This window comes from Actinia tenebrosa, unplaced genomic scaffold, assembly GCF_029948245.1.
Source record: "Actinia tenebrosa isolate PJP-AT-01 unplaced genomic scaffold, QUT_ActTen_1.0 PGA_scaffold1__47_contigs__length_23844297, whole genome shotgun sequence".
NCBI lineage: Eukaryota > Metazoa > Cnidaria > Anthozoa > Actiniaria > Actiniidae > Actinia > Actinia tenebrosa.
The window spans coordinates 20,055,092-20,075,835 of NW_028292578.1; the positions used below are offsets into that span (position 1 = coordinate 20,055,092).

At 38.4% G+C, this 20,744-nt stretch overlaps 3 protein-coding genes and 1 long non-coding RNA gene across 5 annotated transcripts; 1 reads left to right on the forward strand and 3 right to left on the reverse strand.

The window, feature by feature from the left end:
- Positions 1-4,345: 4,345 nt before the first annotated feature.
- LOC116292650 (putative skeletal organic matrix protein 5) lies at positions 4,346-8,453 on the reverse strand. Of its 2 annotated transcripts, none has more exons than XM_089032999.1 (5): positions 7,247-8,453; positions 6,657-6,696; positions 6,468-6,510; positions 6,276-6,393; positions 4,346-5,050 (listed from the first exon to the last, which is right to left on the reverse strand). In XM_089032999.1, the coding sequence occupies exons 1-5, from the start codon at positions 7,577-7,579 to the stop codon at positions 4,514-4,516; spliced, it is 1,071 nt and encodes a 356-aa protein (XP_088889125.1). In that variant the 5' UTR covers positions 7,580-8,453; the 3' UTR covers positions 4,346-4,513. The 2 variants fall into 2 exon arrangements, with proteins under 2 accessions (XP_088889125.1, XP_088889126.1); XM_089033000.1 differs by having other exon boundaries at positions 5,014-5,154.
- A 1,321-nt stretch (positions 8,454-9,774) lies between these two features.
- Positions 9,775-11,213, reverse strand: LOC116292638 (stimulator of interferon genes protein). The gene has a single exon (XM_089033394.1). The coding sequence runs from the start codon at positions 11,046-11,048 to the stop codon at positions 9,987-9,989; it is 1,062 nt and encodes a 353-aa protein (XP_088889520.1). The 5' UTR covers positions 11,049-11,213; the 3' UTR covers positions 9,775-9,986.
- Positions 11,214-14,384: 3,171 nt separating this feature from the next.
- On the reverse strand, positions 14,385-20,722 carry LOC116292639 (coiled-coil domain-containing protein 42 homolog). Its single transcript, XM_031699989.2, has 12 exons — positions 20,571-20,722; positions 20,363-20,468; positions 20,174-20,278; positions 19,674-19,759; positions 19,227-19,341; positions 18,811-18,867; positions 18,406-18,480; positions 18,247-18,282; positions 17,521-17,573; positions 17,324-17,392; positions 16,713-16,797; positions 14,385-16,633 (listed from the first exon to the last, which is right to left on the reverse strand). Exons 1-12 carry the CDS (start codon positions 20,624-20,626, stop codon positions 16,541-16,543), a joined length of 936 nt encoding a protein of 311 aa, XP_031555849.1. The 5' UTR covers positions 20,627-20,722; the 3' UTR covers positions 14,385-16,540.
- LOC116292640 (uncharacterized) lies at positions 15,715-17,429 on the forward strand. The gene is made up of 2 exons (XR_004196692.2): positions 15,715-15,855; positions 16,745-17,429. It is a non-coding gene; the product is annotated as an uncharacterized LOC116292640 (long non-coding RNA).
- Positions 20,723-20,744: the final 22 nt, after the last annotated feature.

The window sequence follows — 20,744 nt, forward strand, 5'->3', positions numbered from 1 at the left end:
ATGATATTCTACACGGCCTCTCCATGCTTTTATCTCCTCATCTTTGACGCGCCATTGGCCACTTTCTGCGAGTTCATCGGCAGTGTAGAATTCCTTCATCTTCTCTAACACTTCTGGCTTTACATACAAGGAATCCGTGGCTACGCGTGGGATGTCCTCTTTGTCAAACCGTAGCAGCATTGCTAAGAGATTGATGTGCGCATATGCTAGCATGCTGGCACGCAGATGGTAATACTGTGGTCGATGGTCTTGGTAATAACACAGCGCATTCCATTTCTGTTCTTTTTGACCTTCTATGAAGTAGTCCCATTTCTCTACGGATACCATTGTTCCTTGGTCATGTGCACGTTTTATGAGGAAGCTTAGCTCACCGGCGTCTGTTATTAAGCGTCGCTGCATGTGTTTTTCGCCTTCTTTTGCGCCCTGTGTGAATTTACCTATGACCACACGCGCTGTGGGGTTGTGCTCTGGAAGCCATTGTGTAAAGGCGCTATGGCAGAGTATGGCTTCATGCGCTGTGTATTTTAAAAGCTTGCGCTCTTCGAGGAACTTCAGTAGGGGTATGGGTATCCATTCTTTCTCCTGCAGGTGCTTCCCATACCACGCGTAAATTATGGGATGTAAGTCTTTTGCTAACTCCCAGGTGGTCAGTCTGATGAACCCCGTTGCTGGGGCGTCGTAGTAACCCGGTAGTGACACCCTAAAGAATTGGGAGTCTGGATGTCCGTAACGGTCATAATACTCCTTACAATCCCCAAGGCCTTTGAAACTGGAGGGGTAACAGTGTTTCATATCCAACGACACGTACTCGTCTTCGTTGTACTCCATATTCCAAAGACCGCCGTGACCGTGTTCTACGCAAGCTTTGGAGATATCTTTGAACTCTTTTGGGGTAGGTTTCCAGCCGTTCCTTTTCTTCGCGGCTAAGAAGTCCAAGCTGCGAGAGCTGAGCACTTCGTCTGAAAAGTCCTCACCAAGGGTTTCGCAGGCGCTTTTAATGCGTTGATGTTCCACTTCTGGTCGGTATAAAGTACCATCTTGCGTCATGAATTGACATCCTTCTGAATCCATTAACCAAATAGAATTCTCATGAACTAATTCTGTCAATGGGGAATTCTTATAGACCTTTGTCTCCTTCTTTCTTGGGAACCTCAACTCCCTCCACGCGTGCGCGTTGTGTTGGTAAATGACTATGGGAGCACCTTTGCCTTCGTATTTATGCGTTCCTGGGTAAATAAAGCCGTCGGTGATATCTTTCACATGGATTCGCCTTCCTAACGTGGTTTCCAACTTCTTGATGTTTTCGATGGTTCCTCCAGTTTTACGAGTAGAATGCTCCCATTTCCTGATGGCTTCTCTTCTTTTTGGCGTAAGCTTACCACCCCGAGAGGAATCCTCGAAAAACTCCCTAACCAGCTTCCCAACGCAGTTACCAGGATGTCGCATTGGTTTAAGCTTCTTAACGTCCGGCTTCTTAATTTCGTATGCACCGTAGATGACCACGGTAACCGGGTAAGCGACCTCGTAGAAGAGCATGTCTATTCCCTCAAGTGCTCCCGGTCGTGTGTGCTTATTCAAAACGAACAGGTTCTGCTTACCAGACGCTCTGATAGGATTACGACCCTTTTCTATTATCCACTCACCGTCTAAGTACTTTACGAATGTCAACTCCAAACGGTAGTCACCGGCCGGCATTCTGTTGATTATCTTTTCAGCCATTTTGTGATTCATAGTTTTGTCTGTCTTTCCCTCCATAAATGTAGCGAAGACAAAGTCAGCGTCTGAGTTATCCATCACCTGATTTCCGAGCCTGCGCACAGTTTTGTTTTGAACGTCGTTGATGGTGGCCATGTATATCTAAGGAATATTTTAACCTCCGTTTGCGGTAAATCTGCTGTACCCGTCTTCGTAAATCCGCGAGTTAAACCCGTATATCTTTGGCATCGATCGCGAGTCCCCCTACCTGCTGCTCATGTTGCTTGTTGCATGTTGTGTGTTGCATGCTCCTGTTGCATGTTGCGTATTGCATGTTGCATGCTGCATGCTGTATGTTATATAATATGTATGTTGTTATATGCATGTATGTAGTGGTGGGGCATGTAGAGGGAACCCCTCGGAAGAGCCCCGTACGGGGAGTGATTGTTCTAAAAATATATTTGTTGAATTGTAGAGAGAAAAAAAAAGACATGATGACTTACCATTTGTAAATCAAAAACACTAGAACAAAAACCGCAGCGAAAAACCCGAGATATGCCAAGGGTAGGAAAGACGTTGCCTCAACTGAGGAGTTGTAGACCACTAACGATGTGTTGTGTACAACTGAATGAAGAAATGGAATGATTGAAAAAATGTTTCGTCATTTCTTGTCTAATATTTCCCTACCCCACCCATCATTTCTTGTTCAATACTTCCTTACCCCACCCATCATTTCTTGTTCAATAGTCCCCTACCCCACCCATCATTTCTTGTTCAATACATCCCTACCCCACCCATTTCTTGTTCAATAGTCCCCTACCCCACCCATCATTTCTTGTTCAATACTCCTCTACCCCACCCATCATTTCTTGTTCAATAATTCTCTACCACACCCGTCATTTCTTGTTCAATAGTCCCCTACCCCACCCATCATTTCTTGTTCAATACTCCCCTACCCCACCCATCATTTCTTGTTCAATACTTCCCTACCCCACCCATCATTTCTTGTCCAATACTTCCCTACCCCACCCATCATTTCTTGTTCAATATTCCCTACCCCACCCATCATTTCTTGTTCAATACTTCCCTACCCCACCCATCATTTCTTGTTCAATAGTCTCCTACCCCACCCATCATTTCTTGTTCAATACTCCTCTACCCCACCCATCATTTCTTGTTCAATAGTCCCCTACCCCACCCATCATTTCTTGTTCAATACTTCCTTACCCCACCCATCATTTCTTGTTAAATAGTCCCCTACCCCACCCATCATTTCTTGTTCAATACTTCCCTACCCCACCCATCATTTCTTGTTAAATAGTCTCCTACCCTACCCATCATTTCTTGTTCAATACTTCCCTACCCCACCCATCATTTCTTGTTTAATACTTCCCTACCCCACCCATCATTTCTTGTTCAATACTTCCCTACCCCACCCATCATTTCTTGTTCAATAGTCCCCTACCCCACCCGTCATTTCTTGTTTCATTTTGTTATACTTATACCGACCTGTGTGGTATACTTCCTCCTGTTTGAATTCGCTTATTGTAGTTTGATTGTAATGCTGTTGTATCGGTGGAGAAACTGTCAAACAAAATCTGGATTTAGTTTTTTTTTTTTTTCTTTTTTCTTTCTTTCTTTTTTTCTTTTTTCTTCGCTTATTTACTAATTTGTAGTATAAACCCTTGGTTTAATTTTATTTTCGGCTGATAAACTTCCTTCAATTCCTTCTCGCTTGTTCCTGATTCATTTTTCCATAGGCTGTGCATGCATTGCGCAGTACGTAGCAAGGATGTTTTTTATCAGTAATTTTTTTCAAAACTTCAAAAACATTACCTGCTTCTAATGCCACTTCCCTTGGAATTGCACGAGTCTCCAGCAGCTTCCGTTGCTCTGCAAAAAATTAAACCGAGTACATGTTTGCAAAGTTGCTTGTTCAGGCGTAATTAACCATATGTGAAAACGGAAATCAAAAACGCGCGAAAATCAAGTCGCGAGATTTATCGCTAGAACCACGAGACGCCCACAAGTTTTACCTGCTTGAATAAAGCTCCCATTTCTTCCTTTTGCACTACCAAAGATAAAATATTCAATACAAAATTCTATAGCGTAATAAAAAAATATTACGCCGCTAAATATCACGAGTTCGATCATTGTAATGTTATCGGTTGTGCTACCAACCTTAAACTGAAGCCATTAGTCTAATAATGCGTTTATGACGTCATATTTAGAACGCGCGCGAAAATGACGTCATGTTCGAAAATGACCAAATTTGGCTTATGCCCTTGACGTCATTACAGGGATCGAGCCAAGTTTTCAGAAGGATAGATTATTGATTTTAATCTTAAAATTAAAATCGAAATTAAAATTAAAATGAAATTAAATTTCTTAATTCTGAAATATCGATATTTTGTTTCATCAAATAAATTTTCGGAAAAAAGCGATTTGTTGGCAACCCTTCGTCTCGAGGCAGACGTTCATATCTAAATTAAATGCTATCTATCGAAAACGAGGGATCATGATTTCATCTTTATGATGATCGCTGCACACACCTACCCCCACAGGCGATAAATAGTTAGACTTGTCTCCAATAAAAACATATTCAAATGCAATCTCTATGCACTTGAACAACACAGATGAATCACAGCACAACATTTATCAGATTTTATTGGCAGTTTATATCAGTACATCATGGTAATTTTTCGATTGCACGTCATCGCTACCAAGCAACCATATTTAATCCTACAATGATGGCCGCTCTGTTTTTTATCATGGTTTTCTTGGGAACTTGCAACCCATATAACCGCCATGTTGGCTTCTACTGAACTAAAATATAACAAAAAGCGTGGATTTTCTTATAATGAGGCGTGGTATCATCTTCTCTGCCGTAACCACATGAGATGTCTATATTATACTTCTGATGCCAAGAGCCCCAGGGTCCAAAACCAAGATAGGTTAGGAAGCTTCCGAAACGATAGACAACTCCCAGTTTAACTCTGACCCTTCCAGTTCTATCATAAAAAGTAGCATTAACGCCTTCACGAGGATTGTTAAATCTGTATCTAATCCTTGGCATAAAAGTATCTTTCCATTTTTCTACACCAAGAAGAGTGTATGGCTGTGTTGGGTTCCCTGTGGTCATGACGTCGTAAAGGGAGTCAGCGCGCTGTTTTAATTCTAATTTCAACCATTTGATGTCACTGTTTGTCTTCATCTTCATGCCGAGACAGATCTTGGTCAGCGGTGTTGACCAGTATGTTGGTAGCTTTGATTCTTTGTCTTCTAGTCCCAGTCCATTTTCGGCCTTCAATGCTTGTCTGTTTGTCCAATAGAAGGAGTTGTAGTCAAACGTGTTCTGGAGTAATTAGAAAGGAAGGAAGGAAGGAAGGAAGGAAGGAAGGAAGGAAGGAAGGAAGGAAGCTTCTTTATTTTGCCACGGTAAAAACATCAGTCGATTGCCTAAAAATATTTAAAAGTAAAGATTTACGAATAAAAAGCTAGTTACTGTTTTACATGTTTGCCGTGGAGCCCTTAGTTACAACTTTTCTTACTGTACAAACTATCAATTTCCGTTTTAAATTTTCGTACTGACTTGACCTCTTTTATACTTAACGGTAGGTCATTCCACAATTTTGCCCCACTATAGCTGAATGATCGTTTTAGATATTCAGTGTGTGGCTTAGGTATTGACAGTTTATGATCATGATTTCGAAGGTTGTATTTAGTATGGTAGTCGGAGAAAAGGTTTTGTAAGTAAACTGGTGTACGTTCCTGCATCGTCTTAAACATTAGTAGGGCTTTTTGTTTTTTACGACGAACTGCAAGTGTATCCCAGTTTAATTGGTCAAGGAGATGGCTAGATCTTATGTCATAGTTAGATCTTGTGATAACTCTAGCCGCTCGATTTTGACGCTTTTGTAGTTGAACACATAGTTTATCACTTAATCCATCCCAAACTGCACTACAATAGTCCAGTTTGGGTAGAATTAAGGCTTCGTAGATTTGGATGGCACTATCGGTCGAAATAAATGGGCGAACACGTTTTAGAGCCCCTATACTTGAAGAGATTTTCTTCGAAATGTTGTTAACATGTTCTGACCAATTAAGGTTTTTATCGATAGTGACACCCAAAGATTTGGTGTGATCAACTTGTTTAACGCTAGCTCCATTAATCGCAATATTAATAGTGGAATCGCATTGCGCTGTGAACTTTTGGCGGGACCCAATAATCATAAATTCCGTTTTCGCTACATTCAAGCTTAGCTTATTTGCTAACAACCACTGATGTATATTAGTGAGTTCAGTGTTGATGCTTGGTTCCAAGTCTCCTACATTTTTACCATGAACGCTGATGCTGGTATCATCAGCAAACATTCTTGTTATGGCTTGCGCCAAACAATTTGGTAAGTCATTAATATACAGGAGAAATAAAAGTGGGCCTAAATTACTGCCTTGTGGTACACCGCAGCTCACAGTACAAGGCTCAGACAGACTTCCGTTAACACTGCACAGCTGAGAAAGCTGCAAAGCTGTATGTCACGCTGTTGTTGTCATGACTATCCAATCAGTTAATGTCTTACCTTAGATCCATTGATCTTCATGGTCAGCGTCCATCCCCCACCACCGCAGTTGGGTAACTCGTCCATGTGACAATACGTCATGGTACTTTTGATATTGTAGATTCCATTACCTTTAGATCTGCAATCAAACCAATACAATCGATAGGATCATCTGAATAACGTTGGGCTGGACGTCATTCACGTAGATCTTACCTTCCTTTATCCAACACTTCTTTGCACGATGAAAATTTTTCATCTGCAGAAAACAAAAACAAAAACAAAACAGATAAAAAACCGTACGTCGTATACCATAATAACTCGGGCTCCAAACCTTCTTTAAGGTACATGTGTTCTCATTCCGTAGGCTTATCACAAAATTTACTCGTGCAAACATTAACTTACCTTTTTCCGGCTCTGGGGCTTTCTCATGGTTAAATTGTACCTAAAAAAGTCCATTATGTTAAAATTAAGGGCGGCAATCCATGATGAGGTTTGTTGTCATGGAGCCCTGATTAATTTAGCAACCGCATTATTAATATCTTTGACATTATCAAAATCAATATCATCATCATCATCTCCATCATCAGCATCATCTTCATTATGATTGGAAAAATGTTTTTACAAAAACTGGGAACGATCACAAAAAAATATGACAAAGTTCAAAGCACAAAAAAAAAAAAAAAAAAGGAAAAAAGAAGAAGAAGAAGAAGAAGAAGAAGAAGAAGAAGAAGAAGAAGAAGAAGAAGAAGAAGAAGAAGAAGAAGACAAAGACCGGACAAAACAAACAAATGTTCAGGAAAAAGAACCAAAGTGTATAAGCGACAAAACAGTTTGTACAAAGGGTGCGGATAAACCTATCCAACGAATAAATCATTATCCAGTGGATACGTCGATGCTGTTGTCCAATAAATTTATCCACTGGATAGAATGTATCTGTGCGTCGTATAGCACTATCCACCCTTCGTACAACTCGGCCCAGCACGGCAATATACCTTGATCAGAATGATATTGTCTTGTGGTTCAGTCAAAAGACCATTTCTGCCAGCACTCTTCATCAACCAACAATCTCCTGACTTGGCGTTAAAACAAATCACCTGACATTGTTTGTTGGTCAGACATTTGTGAGCACAACCTACAGCACTTCTAGCTTTGTGTCTTGCTAGAACTTGGTCTTCCGAATCAAGACTAGTACTGGAGGTATTTACAACTGCAGCAAAGGCAAATGATCTCGAGAGGTCAGTTAGTTCCGTAGCATCTCGTGCCGAAACGACAAAAAATATACGAGCGAAAAGAGCGAAAAATATCTTGAATTTCTCCTTCGCCATTGCATTGAAAAAGAATTCGTGTGTGTTTTTGCACTGCTTTAAAATATATGTTGATAATTAGGCTTGTCGCTTTTATTAGCCAAAACTAATGAATACATGATATGAACCATATCGTCTTGCCTTTTTAAATTTCGCTTATCACCCTATCGCCATTTATCGTATACATATTAGATTAACGTTCACCCACTTTATCATCTGATTACTGTATATATGTCACGAAGCGACAAGTAGCCGGCATCAACTGTCGATCAATCCTCTAAAAACTGCAGATCTTAATCTACACAAAGCAAACTTTGATTCAAGCTGATTCAACTGTGTTGAGCAGTATGTTTGCTGGGTGTAAATATTTTTTCACGTAACACAAGGGAACTGCGAAGCGATACGTGACGTCACGAAAATGTGACTGATGATCTTTTTTGACAAACCAATCAGAAAGCATCGAAGTTGACCACAGTTCCTTAGACCCTGGCTAAACGAGGAAACATATTTCCAGAAATAGGAACAAGTTTTCTTAAGTGTTTCCAAAGGTGGCAGAACTGTCAGGGAACATCGGGAAACCTGTTTACTCAATATCGGTTAGCGCATGTACACTTTCAAGTTAGAGCTAGCGTTACTAAGTAACGAACTTTTAGAATGTTGACTTTCGTGGCTAAACGAGGAAACATTGGGAAACATTGTTTCCATGCGTCTTGGATCGAAGCATGAAATGTTTCTGCCGCACAGCAGAAACATTTTTGCGTCTTGGAAGCAAAATTTGTTGCACGCAGCAATGTTTTGCTTGTGGCTAAACTTGGAATCATCGGGGAACATGCGCGCGGTAAACATGTTTCTGGAAACTTGTTTCCTCGTTTAGCCAGGGCCTTAGAAACGTTGACTAAACAGACCACTAACGATCCGGCGATGAAGTTTGAAAAATTGTTCAAGTGATTGATTTCCTTAGTATTATTCATCTTTGGCACATTAGATTACTGACGTTTAATTCAATGTAATCATAAGCATAACCTTTATATTAATGCGTCCACACTAATGCGTTTTCTGAAACGCTCCGTTTTCGTTTCACCCGAAACGGCACCGGAAGCTTCGCTTCCAAACTAGCAATTTCATAGCGTTATTTTCAAAAAACGTAGATACGATCAGAAATGTACTGATATTTTCTTTGCTTGGATTCCAGAAGATTTAGTTAATTTCATGATACGAGGTTCTAAACCTATAAAATAATCTTTTACGCATTAAGGATCAAGATTCTTCACGGAAACTAGTTTCGTATTTATCGACCTTTTCAATCCTTAAAGAAGCAATATCAACTTCTACGCATGTGGAAAGCAGACGTGACGGTGTGAATACAAACCCAGAGATTGCGATTTTTCTGGCCTTCTGCGAAGAACGAGGGTTCTGGCATAATCCATATTTTGGCGCATGCGCAATTTTTGGAAAGTGAGATATAAACGATCAAAATAAGCAAAGTAAAAATTAAATCGAAGCCAAAATCAAAGTAAAAATCATAGTCAAAATTAAAAATCAGGGAAAATATATTCTAATATTTTTTATATTTAATATTTTAATAATTTATTCAAATTTTTGAACGCGTGCGCTGTTATACCGGAAGTTTTCCAAAAAATCCTGGTCTCAAAATGGATTATGCCAGAGCCCTCGTTCTTCACCGCAGGCCAGAAAAAACGCAGGCTCTGGGTACGAGATTGAATCCATATTTTGAGACCAGGATTTCTTGGACTTCAGGTATAACAGCGCATGCGTCAAAGACTTGTCAAAACTTTGAAAAAATATTTTCCCGATTGCTAATTTTTGCTATAATTTTACTTTGATGATTCTGATCGGTTACATCTCACTTCCCGAAAATTGCGCACGCGCCAAAATATGGATCATACCAGAGCCCTCTGGAGAGCGTCTTCAAATGAATGCGTTTTCTTTTTTCAACAGCAGTAATAGTGTTTACTGCGATACCAGTGATAGACCGCTTGAAAAATATTTTATGTACTATTAGAGAGTAGGTAAAGTGAATGAATGCTAATTTAAACCATTGTTTTTTAGGGGGAGGAGGATGGGGAAGCCTTCTCTTTCTCAATAACCGCAGACCGCCAAGCAACGTGGGCCAGGATAGGGCGAAATGTCTTTCCATTTCCGGTTTTAGTGTAAATCCCTAGAATAGATATTTTGTTGCTTGATAAGAATGAGTCATAATTTTTATATCATTTATTTTTAGTTGAATATTTTTTCAATATTGTTAATTTTGTTAGTTTAGCACTGGATTTTATCTTTTTCTTATCTCATGTTTTACTTTTTTAATATGATTGTATCACCCACCGGTGATATTAAATATTGTTCGTATTCTTCTTAATCGTCTTATTATTTATGTAAAATTTAATAGCTTACAAAGTAAGAATCAATATCATATCTCAGGATTTTCCAAAGCGTTTATCATAATTTTCCCAAGCTTATCGTTTTCTCCAGAAATCGTGACCAACTCGTACTTGCCTTTGCATAATGGGTCTCTATCAAGGATCTCCTTAACCTTTCTGTAGAACGCAACAACTTGGTAGTCTCTCTCCTCCCTGCTCAGCCCAGCGTTGGGGTCGTTAGACATTTCGCTCAGGATTTTAAGGGGCGTAGCGTACTCCATCACACAAAAGTGTTCTTCACCAGACCTTTCGTCTTTAATCCGATATACTGTATGCTCATACGTTCTCTCTCTGATCCCTCCACGATCTTTCTTCAAAGGTTCAAGATTTCCAACGTCTTCCACCAGATTCCTTGGGTCTGAGATGGTGTCCTCGACTTGACAGTTTCTTGGAAATAAAATGAAGACTTTACGATATTCTTTCCGAATTATTTGCCTAAAACGAAAAGTAAGATTGATCTGTGAATTCAATTCTGGTAAAGCAATCTTTAGATAGCCAAAATAATAGCTCCAAGCCAGGCCATCGGCGATATTCTTGTTTCGTTCTTCACTGATTTGTGAGAATTCGACTTTTGAAGGCTCGCTCAGACCAACAACATGGACGAAAGCAGGCATGAACACCACATTGATAGAAAACCAAACATATAGGCCGTGTGATGTGAAAGAAGACCATTCTAGTCCACCCAAGAAAGCATGCACCACCATTAAGAAAGCTATAGTAGTTTGAGCTATAATCGGCTTTTTATTACTGAATTTGAAAACTGCTCGAAAAGCTTTTTTCCAGCTCCCGTCGTAGCGAGAATCAACATGGCGATACTCCTCGGTGAACAGACAAAGCCTTCTGATAACTTCTCCTAGCACACGTACAAGGAATGAGGCGCCGAAAAAGAACTCATACAAATACCATGGACGGGGGTATTTGTATATTCTTTCGACGAAGAAGTTGATCAAGATGTACAGGAGAAGAACAATGATGCAAGCGTTGGTAGATCTTGATCCTCGCTGTTGATATATCGGACCAAAGCCATTGTTGATCATTCTTCGGTTTAGCATCGTTTAAAGTAAGTATACCCTGTTGAGAACTGAATAACGAAATAGCAAGGAGAACACTTGGAGAGAAAAGCGTGCTAAGCAAAAGTGAAGGGGGAATCCCCTTACGTCACCCAACAAAACACAGGTAGACAACTCATATTTTACGAGTGTTTTAAGAGTGACTGTCTGTAACCATCGAGCAAAACGTGGCAAACTTCGAAAAATCGATTTCGCTCATACTTTCAAGTTAGTTAGGGTAATGTATCCTAAGAATCGCTGTATAGTTGGTTTGATCAAATAACGCTTTATTATGGAGAAAAATGGAATTTTTCAAACACTCCCGAAAACGCCGTTCGCGACAGTAAATTTTGACTCAACTTTCGCGGCTGCTGGACACAAAATAAGCAACACTGGGAATTAAAACAACCCATATTCTTGAAGAACAATCTATTGAGTACGATATGCGTGACTTTGGGATCAATTGTACAATTTTAAGATAACAAAATAATTTTATTCGCTAGACGTGTGTTTAGAGTATCAAAAAGTAGGTCTTACAAAAATATTCATTCTGAATGTGCTTAACCTCTCAGTCGCGTGAAACTTCGCTGGTTGATTATTCAGATGTTGGTCTTTCTAGTGATGTAAAGAAATCTTTGGGCAAATGATTGTGTGTCACGCAGTATGTCTTCAAACTTTGGTCAAATTACTCATTTCTGACCTCTGGCCGCTTTCTATAACAGACAAGATACTAGTGTTTATAAGTAAAATATAAACTCAAAAACAAGCCTAAAACACTTTTATAGCCTTAAATAATGTAGCTGTTTAAGAATTCTTACCTGGCAAACTCTGAAACCTGGATTTTTATGAATGTTTTTAGACACAACATCGATCTGGTTTCTTTCATTACCGACTCGAACTTGTCAACGGCCGAGTGCCACAGGGAGCCCAACCTTTCTTGTTGTGGTGCAAAACACAGGAAACCCAGATTGATTAAAAAATCGTTTTAATTTGTTTTAATGATGATGCAAACACACACAATAAAACATTTCACAACTATTCCAGTAAAACTTGCTGAATTACATGATAATCTATAATATGAATGACTAATAAAGAGGGGGAAAACCTGCAGTAGAACCTTACTAATGGTAACAGTTCTAAATTGATTTTAAAGAAGTTGAACCGTATACACTACATGCAATTTTTCTGCTCGGCATGTCATCATAAATGATCACCGGCCTCTAAGGTTCATAATTAGTACCGAACAAATGTATGTGACAGAGGCACCCACGATTCTATTGGAGTAGATGCAGAACATGAAAATCTTTGGAAAGTTTTTACGCATCCTTCTTCGGAACAGGTGAACAGCGTGTCATCATCGGTATCGCTGTTTTCCTTGCGGGAATCTGTAGTGGTCTTTGGTTTGTATTTCCTACTTTGTCTAGGTATGATAACGCAGAAATCTGGAACCTGGTCATCAGAATACTCCATCTTCCTAAGGGTGGGTAAGGCTAGAGCTGACGATGTCTTCGTTGTTTCAAAATTTTTGCTTTGGATGCAAATTATATTCATCTTGAGTCCTACATATTTTCAAGTACTTTCACCAAAACTAATTAAACCAAGCCCCAATACTCCTCTTTATAGTTCCATTCAGTGATCACGAATAATAGTTCCTAGCCGAGGCTGGAGTTACCGCGCATGATAAACTATAGTTTTGCTATGCGCGGAAACTCCAGCCTCGGCTAGAGACTATTGTTCGTGGTCACTGAATGGAACTGTAAAATGGAGTATTAAAGAGTGACTGTCTGTAACCATCGAGCAAGGCGTAAGCCTTGACAATGATGTTATCTTCAAAAAGCGTAACATTGTGGTTTGGAGAGCATACGGCGTTGGAAAAGGAAAAAAGATACCCAACACGAAATTTGAAACAACGAAGAAATCGTCAGCTCTAGCCTTACCCACCCTTAGGAAGATGGAGTATTCTGATGACCAGGTTCCAGATTTCTGCGTTATCATACCTAGACAAAGTAGGAAATACAAACCAAAGACCACTACAGATTCCCGCAAGGAAAACAGCGATACCGATGATGACACGCTGTTCACCTGTTCCGAAGAAGGATGCGTAAAAACTTTCCAAAGATTTTCATGTTCTGCATCTACTCCAATAAAATCATGGGTGCCTCTGTCACATACATTTGTTCGGTACTAATTATGAACCTTAGAGGCCGGTGATCATTTATGATGACATGCCGAGCAGAAAAATTGCATGTAGTGTATACGGTTCAACTTCTTTAAAATCAATTTAGAACTGTTACCATTAGTAAGGTTCTACTGCAGGTTTTTCCCCTCTTTATTAGTCATTCATATTATAGATTATCATGTAATTCAGCAAGTTTTACTGGAATAGTTGTGAAATGTTTTATTGTGTGTGTTTGCATCATCATTAAAACAAATTAAAACGATTTTTTAATCAATCTGGGTTTCCTGTGTTTTGCACCACAACAAGAAAGGTTGGGCTCCCTGTGGCACTCGGCCGTTGACAAGTTCGAGTCGGTAATGAAAGAAACCAGATCGATGTTGTGTCTAAAAACATTCATAAAAATCCAGGTTTCAGAGTTTGCCAGGTAAGAATTCTTAAACAGCTACATTATTTAAGGCTATAAAAGTGTTTTAGGCTTGTTTTTGAGTTTATATTTTACTTATAAACACTAGTATCTTGTCTGTTATAGAAAGCGGCCAGAGGTCAGAAATGAGTAATTTGACCAAAGTTTGAAGACATACTGCGTGACACACAATCATTTGCCCAAAGATTTCTTTACATCACTAGAAAGACCAACATCTGAATAATCAACCAGCGAAGTTTCACGCGACTGAGAGGTTAAGCACATTCAGAATGAATATTTTTGTAAGACCTACTTTTTGATACTCTAAACACACGTCTAGCGAATAAAATTATTTTGTTATCTTAAAATTGTACAATTGATCCCAAAGTCACGCATATCGTACTCAATAGATTGTTCTTCAAGAATATGGGTTGTTTTAATTCCCAGTGTTGCTTATTTTGTGTCCAGCAGCCGCGAAAGTTGAGTCAAAATTTACTGTCGCGAACGGCGTTTTCGGGAGTGTTTGAAAAATTCCATTTTTCTCCATAATAAAGCGTTATTTGATCAAACCAACTATACAGCGATTCTTAGGATACATTACCCTAACTAACTTGAAAGTATGAGCGAAATCGATTTTTCGAAGTTTGCCACGGATTTTGAATTTTGCTTGATCGTTACAGACAGTCACTCTTAATTGGTTTTCTTGTTTTTCCTATAACATAACATAAGTTCTTAGAATGACTACAAAACAAATAGGTCTGTTATATTACTTTTTACTTTAATGATTATAATATGATTTTACGATGCAAATTTAGGCTCTATTTTTTGACAATTGACACAAGCCAAAGCCAGATGTACATGTCTAGAACAGTCGATGGCCTAAAAATTCAAAGCATCCTTTAGACTCAATAGCCAATGTGTGACAACCACAGGTCTCTATAACGAAGCAGCTACGCTTTTTCGGCTCCTCTAAAAATTCAACTGACAGTCAATGCTTATTTAGATTATTTAGTTTTTACTATTGCTAGCAGAGTTTCTAAGACCTTATTTTTCTTGTTAGATATATATCAGCTCGTCATAACATTTCTGGAGAAGTCGTATAGCATCATCACGTTTTCGCTGAGGAGAGCCAGGCCATCGGAAAGAATATCATATGACTGGTATTGCAGGATTTTTGAAAGCGTTTATAATAATTTCCCCAAGCTTATCGTTTTCTCCAGAAATCGTGACCAACTCGTACTTGCCTTTGCATAATGGGTCTCTATCAAGGATCTCCTTAACCTTTCTGTAGAACGCAACAACTTGGTAGTCTCTCTCCTCCCTGCTCAGCCCAGCGTTGGGGTCGTTAGGCATTTCGCTCAGGATTTTAAGGGGCGTAGCGTACTCTATCACACAAAAGTGCTCTTCACCAGACCTTTCGTCTTTAATCCGATATACTGTATGCTCATACGTTCTCAGTCTTATCCCTCCACGACTTTTCTTCAAAGGTTTAAGATTTCCAACGTCTTCCACCAGATTCTTTGGGTCTGAAATGTTGTCTTCGACTTGACAATTTCTTGGAAATAAAATGAAGACTTAACGATATTCTTTCGGAATCTTATATTTAAAATCTCCAGAAACATTAACCTGTGCATCCAGATTTGGTAAGACAAACTTCAAATAACCAAAATAATAGCTCCAAGCCAGGCCATCGGCGATATTCTTGTTTTGTTCTTCACTGATTTGTGAGAATTCGACTTTTGAAGGATCGCTCAGACCAACAACATGGACGAAAGCAGGCATGAACACCACATTGATAGAAAACCAAACATATACGTCGTGTAATGTGAAAGAAGACCACTCTAGTCCATCCAGGAAAGCATGTACCACCATTAAGAGAGCTATAGCGGTTAGAGCTATAATCAGCTTTTTATCACTGAATTCAAAAACTGCTCGAAAAGCTTTTTTCCAGCTCCCGTCGTAGCGAGAATCAACATGGCGATACTCCTCGGTGAACAGACAAAGCCTTCTGATAACTTCTCCTAGCACACGTACAAGGAATGAGGCGCCGAAAAAGAACTCATACAAATACCATGGACGGGGGTATTTGTATATTCTTTCGACGAAGAAGTTGATCAAGATGTACAGGAGAAGAACAATGATGCAAGCGTTGGTAGATCTTGATCCTCGTTGTTGATATATCGGACCAAAGCCATTGTTGATCATTCTTCGGTTTAGCATCGTTTAAAGTAAGTATACCCTATTGAGAACTGAATAACGAAATAGCAAGGAGAACACTTGATCGACGACACACTATACAATCGTATCAGAAACTTGGAGAAAAGCTTGCTAAGCAAAAGTGAAGGGGGAATCCCCTTAATTCACCCAACAAAACACAGGTAGACCACACACACATATTTCACGAGTGTTTGCTTTAATTCTTGTGTTTGTAGCAAAGGTATAGCTTTAGAAGGAATAACAAAACAGATGGGTCTGTTCTATCCATTTTTTAATATATATAATAATTATAATAGTTATTATTTTGTTTTCAGTTTTTTTATAGAAGCCAAAGCATCCTTTTACTGCAGTTTTACATGTTCTGTGCACTCAGACATTCTAATAGCTTGTTGTGAAATGCTTTTTTTTGCTACCATCTATCAAAACTAATTAGTCAGTACCTTTAATTTTTTTGATTGACATCGGCGAAAAAAAACATTTCCCAACAAGCCCTTGTTTTGGGGTTGCACAGAGAGTATAGGGTTAATTTAGTTTGTTTGGCCACTTTATCTTAAGATATTATTTAAAAAAACTACAAGGCCTCGGTTGAAACACATTTATTCTTTTGGTTTCAAATTCAAATTAATGATATTATACATATATATATACAACAATTGAACTTCAGGCCATCACATATTTTGGGTAAAATAATGCAGGTTAATAATTAGTCATTGCTGAGGTAGCTGTGACATTTTCAGCTCTTTTAATTTCCATGGTGATTTGTGTCAAGTCTTGAATAAATACTTGAATCTGTGGAGGAAATAAAGATTTGTTTGGTAAGATAAGTTATTCACTAGGTATGCTTAAAAACTTTCAGCAGTGTACTAACCTTTTCTAATTGTTTTTCTGTTTGTTCTATAGTACCAGTCTGGCCAAGATGTCGATTGACTAGCATAAACAAGTTATGTGTAGCCCTGGTGAAATAAGATTGATAGTATATTTCACTTTATAAAACTACCTTATACCAACGGCTAGGGCATTAATTAGGTGGGTGGGGCAGGGGCACTGGAGTACAAGAGGGCCAGGCCATTAATTCATAGCAAGAATAAAGCGAGATTGGCTGTTTTAATAAGGTTATGTAAGCAAAATGTAAACAAGGAAGATACCTGTGATGAGGAGAGAGAGATCAGCAAACATTGTGAAACATATCATGAGAGGTAGGAATATTTAAACATGGTGCTCATTGATTTCCAACCCCCCTCCCCCCATCATCAGCCCATGCAACTTAGTTCTGGCTGTCTTAACCAGAGTTCAAGTTGGACTGCAAGCTTGCTTAATTATGTACTGTAGTCTTGTAACTTATAGACTTTAACTGCTGGGGATGTTGCATTCCCTTGAGCGTTATTTTTTTATATTTTGAGATACAACATTTTGAGGTACGCATTTATCTAGGCTTTGCCAATATTGGTAACAGTACATGTATTTATAATTAAGACTTACATTTTGATTCTTCCCAAGAGTAGGGTCTTTTTTGCTGCTGTGTTCTTGATGTGTGTCCACTGGGATTCCCTTTACAATAATTAAAAACAAAAATGTGAATTTCAAACTGTATATCTGGAATATGTCATGCCTGAGCTGGGTGTCTGCTTTGTTGCAGAGAAGCTTGCAAAGTAATGGTTTCAAAACAATCAACTTACCATTTTACTGCAACACTTTGTGTATTTTCAAGTTTTGTTTGTAGATTTGCAAGCTGCAATGAATAGTCAAACCAAATTCATTATAATCACAGTTTACACATTGTTACATTCTCAGGGCTGTCAACTCTCCCGGATAAACCGGGAGTCTCCAGATTTTGGACCGTATCTCCCGGTCTCCAGATAAGAGTCTCAATTCTCCCAGATAATCGCCAAAGCTGACCATTTCTTGTGAGACTCGACTTTCACAACCATAATTAAAATTCCAATTATTTTGTGTTGTTTGTGTTATTTTACATCGCTAACAAAATCAAAACGTTCCTCATAAACTGTTCTTGCAAGCAGGCCATTGTAATATAAGCGATAATCTGATTGGTCAGAAATAAACCAATCACATCAAATGTTACAAAGCGAAAGACGTGTTTTCGCGCGCTTTTTGACGCGCTGTGACGTCATTTCCCTTCCCTATCAATTCTCCAGATTTGAATATCTTTGGAGTTGACAGCCCTGCATTCTTGATATTTGATTTCAATAACTGTATGTTGATTAATGAGATTGGGTGGGTGGGTGGGGGGGGAGGGGGGGGGGGGGAGATCCTGACATTTGATTTGAAGTATAATATTGATACAATACCAAAATTACAGTTTCCAACTGACCTGCTATATAAAATAACCTTTTAACTTTTTCAATATTGATTGATTTATATATATATAAATATGGAATTTGTACCTGATTATTGTAGCCAAGAATCTCATTATTTTTTTCCTGCAAAAAATAAAGACCTTTCAATTAGCATCAAGTTCAGCAAAGCAGTCTGCTTTTCTAGAAAGAGGCCTTATTCATCAAAATTATTCAACAAATTAATTAAAGTACTTATCAAGTTCATACCTCAGTAAATTTAACTAGTCTTGCTTTTTCTTTCTCATACTTTTCTTGGTTCTTTGTCTCTCTTTCCAATAGATCCTTTGACAAAAAAAAAACAACTTTTACAGTTACTTGCTATCATCAAAAAATTTGATGCCCAAAATTTCAAAACAGTATAAATGAATAAGGCCTAAAAAAGTACACAGTACTCTATTTGCTTATAAACTAGTACAAGAACCATGTAACACCTAAATTATAATAGGTAGGACAACATTTTTTCGTAATTTATGTCGCTCTCTATTATATATCCTGTAATGCTAGGCAGACACGTTTGATGCTTTCCTCTCACCCTCTTTTGCCACAACCACAGATTGCCAAGCAAGTCTATCTGCCCTCCCCCCTTCCCCTGATCTTGCTCTCTCCACTTACTTGATGTGTAGCTGTCAATGTGTCATATCTTGCGATAACTTCTCTTATCTCCTGGAACTAATATGATGAGAAGATAACCATGCAAAGTTATTTTAAAACCTTTATCTTACAGGTGACACAGGGAGTTTAATTGCCAAGTCTTCCAGAGAGAGGTTAATCTTTGTACATAAAACTCACTACATTATTAAAATAAATTAACTTTATTTAATGAGGGTGGCATGCATACATTACTGGTAACCCAGTAGTTTACATTATGAACCTCCTACAATTAATTAATTTGAACTAATCAGGAATTGGGACAAATACAGTCTCAGCTAGTCTAAGCAATGAGGCCTTAACTCACATATTGGACTGATTTAATTTTGTTGTCAAAGGATTTTTAATTACTAAAGGCCATGAATTGCTTAATTATTCACCTCTTCAGCATTTTCTAAGACTTTTTCTAGATACTGTTGGTAAATAATGAACTTTTCCAGCTTGTGTTGTATTTTATCTCTTTCTTTGGTCAAACTAGTGATGTCTTCTTGTAGTCTAAAAGACAATGTATTTCACGTGAGAATCTACAAATGTTATGAATACAGTCAATTCTCTTTATAGCAGACACTCTCAGGATTGTCACTTAGCGTTCGCAATGACGAGAATTAATTACAGTAATTTCTTTGTTATTATTTTTGCCTGGGATTTTGCTCCTGTCCGTAATAGGGAGGTGTCCGTAATAATATCGGTTGTCTGCAAGGTGAAAGTTAACTGCAACCTGAATCAACATCTGGGCAGATCACATTTAGTGCACGGGATGGAATGGAACCAAAGAAAATGTCAAATGTCAGGTAAATTGCTTCAACAAAATAGAAAAAGGGTTTTACCTTGCTATTTCCCTGTCCTTAGCTCGTCTCATTTCTCTTTCTTCTGCAGCCTTTTTTAAAGCTCTTGCTCTCTTAGAATCATTTTCCTTGAGGAATATAAAATAAATCAATGTCACGAATTAGAGCATATTTAGACATATGGCAAGTTAAAAAGGTTACATTAAATTATATGAATAAACTAGCTAATAATTATCAGACTAATAATTAGTCTGATCAACGATCCTGATTTGCTTCAATAAGGGGGAGGGAGGTGGTCCAAAATAGGGATCTAATTTATTGATTTGGGTGGTGATGGTGGCAGCGGTGGTGAGTTAATTTGTATATAATTCTATACATAAATGCATTACTTGGCATACTGTGAAACAGACAGTGCATTAATTTTTGAAGATACGAGGACAAATCTTGATAATCAAGAGTATTGGCACATTTGTGAGACAAAATTTGTGTCTGCCCCACCCCCACCCCCATGGGTATTTTTGAGACCAATCAAATCAATATACCTTCAAAAATTTATCAAACTTTAAAAGGGATTCTTTGAGTTGATACTCCTTTCTCTCTAGTTCCTCTCTTCTTTGCTGCAAGCTCTCCATCTTCATTTGAAATTCCTAAAATTTTGAGAAAGAAATAACAGAGTTTTTAGGCATGTTTTGATAGGAAGAAAATATTTGATAAAACAGGCGGTTTTTCACCTCTTTCTGGGCTCCTAAAGCTTGCTCAACTTCACTCATTTCTCTTCTCTTTTCGAGGAGTCTTGTAGCTGGCGTAAGATGATCATCTTCTCGCTCAGGCATTTTCCTAAAATATGGGAAAAAAATACGAGTTTGAAAGAAAGATCACGATTCAAAACAACACAGTCAAATTTTGAACCAATTTTCAGTGTCGATTTTTTGTACTTACACGAGGAGTTTGTCCTCAAAAGTGGTCCTGAAATACTCTTCGAGGTTCAACATCATCGTTTTGAATGATCTATTTCGAATAAAATATAAAAACTACAATTTTAAGAAAGGTTTTCTATTCTCTTTACGAGAAGCAAAATATCGATCAAAATGGCTGCGCTTACTGTTTCCATGG